This window comes from Suillus subaureus (assembly GCF_016647635.1).
Source record: "Suillus subaureus strain MN1 chromosome Unknown BJ212scaffold_30, whole genome shotgun sequence".
NCBI lineage: Eukaryota > Fungi > Basidiomycota > Agaricomycetes > Boletales > Suillaceae > Suillus > Suillus subaureus.
In genome coordinates, this window is record NW_024538586.1 from 551,182 (window position 1) to 561,634 (window position 10,453).

At 46.1% G+C, this 10,453-nt stretch overlaps 1 protein-coding gene across 1 annotated transcript; it reads left to right on the forward strand.

The window, feature by feature from the left end:
* Positions 1 to 15: 15 nt before the first annotated feature.
* BJ212DRAFT_1483948 (uncharacterized protein) lies at positions 16 to 1,034 on the forward strand (the record flags this gene model as incomplete). The annotated part of the gene is made up of 2 exons (XM_041340704.1): positions 16 to 628; positions 694 to 1,034. 2 exons carry the CDS (start codon positions 16 to 18, stop codon positions 1,032 to 1,034), a joined length of 954 nt encoding a protein of 317 aa, XP_041189955.1.
* Between the last annotated feature and the right edge of the window lie 9,419 nt (positions 1,035 to 10,453).

The window sequence follows — 10,453 nt, forward strand, 5'->3', positions numbered from 1 at the left end:
GGGTGTCCACCTCTGATGTTTGTTGTTGATGCCCTTGATGAATGCACATCTGAACCTGAGCTTACCGATCTCATCCTTTCCCTTGCACAGGCTCTTCATGACCCTGGTCTTCCTGTGACCCACATTCTGCTCACAAGTTGCTTGGAAACCCATATCTCTGAAGCCTTTCAGAATGAAGAAGTGTGCCTGTTGTTGTGTGAAATCCCAGTGAAAACTTCTGGGGAGGGCGTTGCTACTATCATCTTGCTCAATGGCACTGATGTCAACACAGATATCTATGTTTTCTTGTGGCATTCATTTGCAAAGCTGACAAGTCACCATCCCAATTTTCCTCAGCCAATGAGGGATGAACTCATGCAGCTGGCGAGCCACGCTGGCAGACACTTCATCATGGCATCTATAATGGTGAAGTTTATTATTGACAGTGAAGACAAGGATCCCTGTGATCAGTTACAGCTGATGCTTGAGCTGATGAGTGAACTGCTAGCAGGAATGGAGGTATACAAGTTATACAACCATATCCTCTCCACATGTGCCGACCCCAAGTGGGCATACCTGCACTTGTCCATTGTTGCTGCACTCGCAGACCCTCTTCCCATCTCACAAATCTTATCACTTCTTGGCCCTGGTTTGGGCAGGGATGTGCAAACAATGCTGGTACAGTTACGGTCTGTGTCATATCCCATATGCCAGACATAGATCCCATCATATTCCCACGCTTTCCGGACCTATTTCCGGACCCCATATCCAACTCATTCCTGGATCCCCTATCCTGTCCACCCTATGCACATTCCATCCAGCAAGACATCCAGACTTTACCTCCTCTCGGATTCTGGACTACATCCACCACCTCACATATCTCAGTCCTGTTTCCGCCCTACCTTCTGGATCCCCAGATCTCTGGACCTCCGGATATTAACTGTACTATCTCCGGACCTATTCCCACCCTCTATCCGAGATCCTGCACCTATCCCCATTTAGGCATCTCCGCCTTTCCGGTTCTCGGTTATCTCTGTTTCCGTCTTGCTGATTGATCCTTGTACTAGTTTCATCTCCAAGTTCATTTACTTATGTTCCATCTTACTTACCAATGTGTTTCCGCATGCTCATACATAGCCTTACTCCTTTGCTTACTGATCCTCTCAGATAGCCTCTAGTATATAACCCCTGTACAACTACAGTAGAGTCCTCAGTCTGAATATCATCTTAGTTCCTACTCTATCATCTTAGATCCTGTTCTACTTGCCAATCATCTTCTGGACTTCAGTCCATCTGAGTCTTGTCCTTTTCCATAAGGCCTAGGGATGGACTTCCTAGGCCGGAATTCCAGACCTCCGGATTTGTCCCCTATGTCTCTGTCCCAAGTCTAGGGATTGCTTCCCTAGGCTAGAGTCTTGCCTTTCCAGCACTTACCCTCTTTCTGGACTTAGGTCCACTTCCTGTCCCTCCGACTCTACCTTAGGGTAGTCTATCTCTGTTTGCTTCTACATCGGACAAAGTCCGATGTAGCCCCTATTCCTTCTGGACCTCCGGACCTCCTGTCCTCTATACCTCTGGACATCCTGTCCTTTGGATGTTCCACCCTCCGTACCTTTGGATGTTCCGCCCTCCGTACCTCCAGACCTCCAGACCTCCTATCCTTCCATCCTATTTTCCTGTAGAAGTATTACCTTGCAGCGGGAACTCTCCTGAGCATTTCCTGCATTCCTCCGGAACTCTCCTGTGCTCCTCTGGAAGTCCTCCCGCACTCTCCACCAGAGTAGCCAGCCTCTGGAAGTCCTCCGGACTTCATCAGACCATCATCAGACTTCTTCTGAAATGAAGGGCACATACTCAGGTAAGGGGCACAGCATACAAGCTGAGGCCAAGCCCCTCTGAGTCAGTCTCTCTCTCCCTTGAGCATGGTTCTTAACAGTCTGTCATGGACATTCCTACAGACAGTACTCTTCCTGTGAATATCTATCACTTGTCCATTTGCAACTATGTTTCCAACCCCTCAAACTGCAACCTCCCTCAAGTATGTGGACACGATATGCCATCACCTCACTCCCTACTTGCTGATTCCTCTTTTCACTTGATGATGAAAAATATTCTAGAAACTATGACCCTTTTGGATGCACTCTCAGAATTGGAGAAACAGAGCTGAGCTATGCAACCTGGGGACCCCTATCAATTACAAAAATCGCTATCTTTCCTTGTTCGGCCACCAGAGCCACTGTCAGTTCTCATATGTATGCTATGGCTTCAGGGAGATCATGCTTCAGATTTACAATATTGGCTTGGGACCATGGATGGCTGTGCCTGGCTGTAGACTCAGGAAGGACAAGACTGGCTGCAGACCCTGGAAGGGTGAGACTGGCTGCAAACCCAGGAAGGACAAGACTGGCTGCAGACCCAGGAAGGATGAGACTGGCTGGACACCTGGAGAGGACAAGACTGGCTGTGGACCCAGGGAAGATGAGACTGGCTGCAGACTTGGAGAGGATGAGACTGGCTGCAGACCCAGGAGGGATAACATTGGCTCCAGGCCTGGGGAGGGCAAGATTGGCTGGAAAGCTGGGGAGGAAATGACTGGCTGGAGACAGAGGGAGGGCAAACCTGGTTACAGACCCAGGGAGGACATACTTGGTTGCAGACTGAGGGAGGACAAGAGTGGCTGGATATTGAGGGAGGATGACCCTGGCTGCAGACCATGGAAGGACAATATTGGCCCCAGACCTGGAGAGGGTGAGATTGGCTGCAGACCAAGGGAGGACAACACTGGTTGCAGTCCCAGGGAGAACAAGATTGGCTGGAGAGCTGGGAAGGAGATGACTGGCTGGAGACAGAGAGAGGGCAAACCTGGTTACAGACTGAGGGAGGACAAGAGTGGCTGGATATTGAGGGAGGACCAGACTGGCTGCAGACTGAGGGCAGACACAACTGGTTGCAGTCCCAGGAAGGACAAGATTGGCTGGAGTGCTGGGGAGATGGCTGGCTGGAGACAGAGGGAGGACAAAACTGGTTACAGATCCAAGGAGGACAATACTGGTTGCAGACTGAGGGAGGACAATACTGGCTCCAGACTAAGGGAGGATGACACTGGCTCCAGACTTTGGGTGGGCAAAACTGGCTCCAGACATCCCATGGCTGAGTGTGGCAATCCACCCCCACGGGGTCTGTGTGGGCGACTATGGAAGAATTCTCTAATACATTGGAAGCAATCAGCAACCATATGATTGTCCCAGATTTGGCTTTACTGCCAACCTTCAAAGTAGTCCAGCAGCTCAAAAGCTTACCAGATTTCTTGATGTTTCTGATGTTCCTGGTGTTGATACCCCAAGATCATTTCACCTCTGCATCACCAGAAGTTCCTGACAGGGAGATCATTCGTGCTATGAATCTCTTTATGGATTTTGTAAATGAAGCACAGAAATGAAGTCAATTGTCTTCCAGTGCTCTCAAGTATGCATCTCAAAATTGGGTTGTTCACCTATCACATGCTCCAAATCCATGGGATGACACTCTCAACCATGTATTCCATGCTTTCTGGAATTGTCACCTCCTCTCCTGGCTTGAATGGCAGTGGTGTTTGAAGGGATTGCGATCTTGTCTTGATATTTTATCTGAGGGACAGAAACTTGTAATGGTTATTGCCTCACTTCAGGTTTGACTTGTTTTTCATTTCGTGAAACATTTTTAATTCTCTCTCATCCTCAGTTTGAACCTTCAATTCAAAGCCTAATGAATGGTTGTCAGCCATCGGTTCCAATTCCCAGCACTCAACAAGGGAAGCTTTGGCCACTCTTCACATCCAGAAAGTGAACTTTGGATGAGTTTCTGGTCAATAGTAACAATACATTCAAATCAGACACCTCTAATAGCCCATCAAAATGTCGGAAATGAATCAAAGAGTGTTTGCTATGCAAGACTGGCAGGAGCACCAGTAGGATGCCAGATCAAATTTAATTCACCACTTGTTATTGAAGATGTTGTACTCAGTTTGTAATTGTCTAGTCAAGTTCACTTTTTGTTGCATTCTGTATAGGTGGTGATGTATAGTCTGTTTTGTTCTCATAGTTCTGAATGGCTCATCACATCTAGGGTATAGCATGGGTATGGGCCACACCATGGGTATGGGGGTCATGGGTATGGCAGGTATGGGTACAGTGTTGAGATGTGCTACCCATGGCCATACTGTACCTGTCAGCACGGTATAAGGGTATGTTCACAGGTAGCTGCACTATCTCTGAATGTTCTCCACAGTGCTATATGTTGGACATGACAAGGATTCGCCACCCACTATGATCCTTATTTTTTGGAGGGTCATTGACTGCAACAGTGACCTGCTGCTTTGATCCTATTTCTTGCTGCTTCAATATTCCTACCAGTTCAGATTCTTCTGTCTTGGAGACACATTACTATTACTGATTACAATTCAGTGATTCAACAGTATAAAGTGAGGCATGCAGACTCTACATTTCTCAATACCCCATCTATTCCATCATTATGGTTAATCAGTCTACTGCCAATAACACAGCCTCACTTGCTGATTCTACCTCAACATGTTCAGATGTATTGTTATCTCTGCAGCCCATAGTGGACAATGTTGCAAAATGTGTTAAGCTTGTCCTTCCAAAACAACCCCCTCTGAGTTGCAATCCACTGCTCTGGAGGTAATTGATGTTGATGTTGGTGTCATATCCGCATATCCGGATCTCAGATCCAACCCTTATCTCATCTCAGATCCACATCTTATCTCTGATCCTATCCACATCTTATCTCCCTCCAACATCTCATCATTCAATCTGTCCACTTGTCCAGTCTGGTCCACAACTCATCCAAATCCACAACCAGCGCTTGTCTCCTTTTGGTAACCCCCTAACTCCAGTGTTTCGGTTATCTGTATATCCGTCCTGCTCCCTGATCCATTACCTATGTTTCATTTCCATTTTCATGATTTGTGATCCATTTCTACTTACCAATAGACTATCCACATGCTTCATACATAGCCTTAGACTCTGCTGATTGATCATTCCGTTAGATACCTATAGTATATAACCTCCTGTAACTTTCTGTAGTACCTCAGTTTGAATATAATCTTAGTTCTACTCATTCCTGTCCTCCGGACTTGAGTATTTCCACTCTGGTCACCCTCCAAGACTTAGGATTGATTCCTATAGTCTATCTGTATCTGCCTCTGTCTCCGACAGTCTATTACTATTAGTTTCTAGTCTGGACTCATCCAGATTAGCCCTACAATACCTATCCTGCATCCAGAAGTCATCCGGATCCATTATGATACTCGTCCGACCTTCTGGACGCATTAGTCTTGCCTTCCTGAAATAAGGGGCAATACTTGGGTAGGGGGCACAGTGCATGAGCTGAGGCCAAAGCCCTTCAGATCCAGTTATCCCCCGAGTATGACCAACACAAATAGTCATCAAGCTCATCTACTAGAGATGCCATTGTGATACTGGACAGTCACAGCATCAAGCTTAAAAAATGAATAGACTGCTGAATGCCAAGTTTTCTTGAGTGCATCTGTGAGTGAAAATTAATCAAGGTCTATGCAAATGCAAACAATAAGTTTACATACCTAGACCAGCTTTGTCATCCTGTTCAGCAGCAAGAGGTGCATCATTGTCACCAACTGTTAAGGTCATACTCAAGGGATAACTGGATCTGAAGGGCTTCAGCCTCAGCTCATGCACTGTGCCCCTTACCCAAGTATTGCCCCTTATTTCAGGAAGGCAAGACTAACACATCCAGAAGGTTGGACGAGTATTGTCACAGATCCGGATGACTTCCGGATGCAGGATAGGTATTGTAGGGCTAATCCAGACAAGTCCAGACTAGAAACTAATGGTAATAGACTGTCAGAGACAGAGGCAGATACAGATAGACTATAGGAATCAATCCTACAGTGGCTCAAAAAACTGTCTGCATGTTTTGACATTTTTCACTATCTATGATATTGTGTGAGAACGAACAAATGCCTCAAGGACATGCTTATAGCACATTGTAGTATGGCTTCAGGGCTTTCATTTGAGCCCTACACCGTGGGACTCGGTGGAGATATGGTGGAGACATAAGGCTTACAAAATCATGACTCATGTGGACAGTTTTTTGAGCACATATTAAAACTATATAAATCATCATTTATGACACCATAACAATCATGCCACCATTAAATAAATTATAAAGTGGTGTCATTATGTCATTTTAAAACCATATCTAACTATACAAACCAAAAATTTCCATATGTCATGGTTATATTCACCATGAAAGCCACCCCCCCTGCTCAAAGGGATAATATCCTCTCTCTTTCCTATTCTGGCCTCTCTGCTTGTCAAATTTCCTCTAGAACTGGAGTATGCAAGTCCACTGTGGCCAAGTTCATCAAAGAAAGTCACACAGACAAGGAAAACTTCTGTGAAGGGCATCCATCCAAGCTCACCTCTACTGATAGGAGGGCTATTATTCAACATATCACTACAGGAAAGGCTGATAATGCTGTCCAGGTCACCTATTACATCAATTCCATCATCACATTCCCTGTCTCTTCACACACTGTGAGAAACATTCTCAAGACAGCTCATCTCAGGTCAGCAACAAGGAAGAAAAGGCTCTCCTCTCTATCACACATAAACAGAGATGACTAACCTTTGCCTTAGCCCATCAGAGTTGGATTACATGGACTGGAAGCATGTTATATGATCATATAAGACCACAATAAATAGGATTGGGTCAGATGGCAAGGTATATATGTGAAAAAAGAAGGGTGCTAGTCCTCTCTGCATATGTGTGATAGAGAGGAGAGCCTTTTCTTCCTTGTTGCTGACCTGAGATGAGCTGTCTTGAGAATGTTTCTCACAGTGTGTGAAGAGACAGGGAATGTGATGATGGAATTGATGTAATAGGTGACCTGGACAGCATTATCAGCCTTTCCTGTAGTGATATGTTGAATAATAGCCCTCCTATCAGTAGAGGTGAGCTTGGATGGATGCCCTTCACAGAAGTTTTCCTTGTCTGTGTGACTTTCTTTGATGAACTTGGCCACAGTGGACTTGCATACTCCAGTTCTAGAGGAAATTTGACAAGCAGAGAGGCCAGAATAGGAAAGAGAGAGGATATTATCCCTTTGAGCAGGGGGGGTGGCTTTCATGGTGAATATAACCATGACATATGGAAATTTTTGGTTTGTATAGTTAGATATGGTTTTAAAATGACATAATGACACCACTTTATAATTTATTTAATGGTGGCATGATTGTTATGGTGTCATAAATGATGATTTATATAGTTTTAATATGTGCTCAAAAAACTGTCCACATGAGTCATGATTTTGTAAGCCTTATGTCTCCACCATATCTCCACCGAGTCCCACGGTGTAGGGCTCAAATGAAAGCCCTGAAGCCATACTACAATGTGCTATAAGCATGTCCTTGAGGCATTTGTTCGTTCTCACACAATATCATAGATAGTGAAAAATGTCAAAACATGCAGACAGTTTTTTGAGCCACTGTATGTACGAAGCATGTGGATAGTCTATTGGTAAGTAGAAATGGATCACAAATCATGAAAATGGAAATGAAACATAGGTAACAGATCAGGGAGCAGGACGGATATACAGATAACCAAAACACCAGAGTTAGGGGGTTACCAAAAGGAGACAAGCGCTGGTTGTGGATTTGGATGAGTTGTGGACCAGACTGGACAAGTGGACAGATTGAATGACAAGATGTTGGAGGGAGATAAGATGTGGATAGGATCGGAGATAAGATGTGGATCTGAGATCCAGATATGTGGATATGACAGTATCCCCCCTAGAGGCACAAGATCTGACAATCCAGACCAGATGATATGAGGGCAAGAATTGATGGAGAAGCTGATGGATGGAGTTTGTGAGTTCTGGTTTCCACAGATATATGGATGTCAAAGTGTCCTAGGTCTTCCTTCCTTCCCTCACTTTACCCACTCATACTAGCTTTGAATATCATGTCTGGCAACAAATCCAGTGGTCACAAATCCACTAGGGAGACTCTTGCGGAACTTCAGCGCCAGATGGCACTCATGGAGGCTGCAGCTCAGAGAGAGGAAGAGGAAGAGGAGTGGAAACATCAGGAAGCGGAGCGGATGCATCAGGAAGTGGAACAGAAACGTGAGGAGGAGAGGAAGCGGATTGAGCAGTCTGAGTTCTGGGTAGTGCAGGAAGAGGAGAGGTGGAGGGCTGAGGTGGCCAGGAGGGTGAGTGATGCTAACTCTATCAGATCCAGAACTGAGGGGTATGCTAGTCCCAGTCTGCTTCTATGTCCAGAGCTCAGGATGCTCCCTGCACTCATTGTGTCAGTAAGAGTAAGAAGTGCTCCTGGGAGGATGCTAAGTCTAATGCGCTGGTGAGATATTCCTTGCCTAGGATGTCCAGAACTGGGTGTACTGATATCCGGATAGATCAAGTCTTGTGATGTCTGCAGGATCGATAGGGCCTCCTGTCCCAGAAGTGTGGATAAGCCCAGGGAACTGAGGCAGAAAAGGCAGCATGCTGTGGTGACTCCATCTCCAAAATCCAAGGGTAAGAGACGTCAGAGGAGCCCTACCCCTGAGGAACTGGAAGTGGAGGAAGCTTCCAATCCGTGGACCAGAATGGACACAGATAAGGGGAGTGTGGAGTATGATGACCAGGCCTGGGTTGCTGCTGCCAACAGCATAGTAGTGGAACTGGCCTGGACCAATGGGCTTCTCCAGGAGAGTATTGGAGCTGTGGAAGGGAGTAGGTTGGTGATGGAGTGGATGAATACTAACATGGAGGACTTCATTCAGCAGCAGAGGGACTTCCAGTCCATCCTCCTGGAGGGGATCCAGAACGGATTCCAGATTGTGGATGCCTCCACTCTGGATGATGCTGACAAGGATGTTGAGGAGGAGGCTGGAGGATCCAGAGAGGACATGGAGACTGATGGGTGAGGAGCTCCAGATTTCCACTTCTGCCCCTAACATACTTGTATCTGATTTTGTACTCATTGTAATGCAATTGGACCAGGTTTGTCTGGATATGAAGAGTGAAATACTGAAACTAGATCCAATGCATTTCCAAGTTCCGTGGCTAGTAACCAGGACATCTCTTCGTCTGTCCCTTCATATCCAGACCACTGGATGAGGTAGAGAAGCTGACATTGTCATCTCCGGCAGTCCAACTTAGAGTCTAGGATTTCAGATATCTCATATTCTGGTTCTCTGTTGACTTCTATTGGAGGTGGGGGTGGTTGGATATGATTAGGGATGGTGTTTGGAACTGCGGGTTCTAGTTGGGAGACATGGAAGACTGGATGTACTGAATGCATGGAATCCGGGAGTCAGATGGTGAAGGAATGCGATCCAGGACAGGATATAATGTCAAAAGGACCTAAGTTCTTTTCCAAGAGCTTCTTGGAAGGGTGAGTGGAATGGAAGTACTTTGCTTTGACGAAGACTTGATCTCCAACCTTGAAGTCTGGGGCTGGTATCCACCTTGCATCCACAGGTCCTTGATAACGTTCTTGTGCATGGGTCATTTCTTCTCAGAGGAATTGGTGAAGCTCGTTGAGGTCTATGGCATATTCCTGTGCACGGATGGAGGAAAGGTCGCATTCTGGGTGGATGGATATGTTCAGATGGTATCCCTTGTTGGCGAAGAAGGGTGAGACTCCAGTGGTAGCACTTGGAGTGTTGTTGTATGCAAATTCAGCCAAGGGGAGTAGTTCCCACCAGTTATCCTGCTGATAGTTACAGTAGATCCGGAGGTATTGTTCTAGGGTTTGATTGGCATGCTCGGTTTGTCCGTCCCCTTCCGGATGATATCCGGACGTGAAGTGGAGGATCATGTCTAATGCTTTTCCTAAGGACTGGAAGAAGTGGGATACAAACCCTGTTCCCTGGTCTGAGGTTACACAGGATGGAACACTGTGCTTGGAGAACACATGGAGTAGGAACAAGTGAATGAGGTCTGGAGAGGTGATAGTATCATGGGTCGGAACAAATATTGCTTGCTTGGATAGACGATCTATGATGACAAGGATGGCTATGAAGCCAGAGGAGTCCAGAAGTTGCTCAATGAAATCCATGGAGATGGAGTTCCAAGGCTTTTCCGGAACAGGAAGTTGTTTGAGCAATCCATATGGCTTATGTCTCGGAACCTTGGCTTGGGCGCAGGTGGTGCATGATTTAACATAGTCTTTGACATAGGTGCGTATTCCAGGCCAGGTATATTCGAATTGGATGAGTTCTAACATCCGGTTCTGGCCAAAGTGTCCAGACAGGGGATGGTCATGGGTGTTCTGGAGGACACAAAGTCAGAGGTCATTGGAATCAGGGACATATATATGATTGTCGCAATGGAGGAAACCACTATCATCTGTGGTCCATCTGGGATCCAGAGGACTGGACATCTGAGTGGACACAATAGGGTTATTAGGGAGAGCGGATAGAATATCAT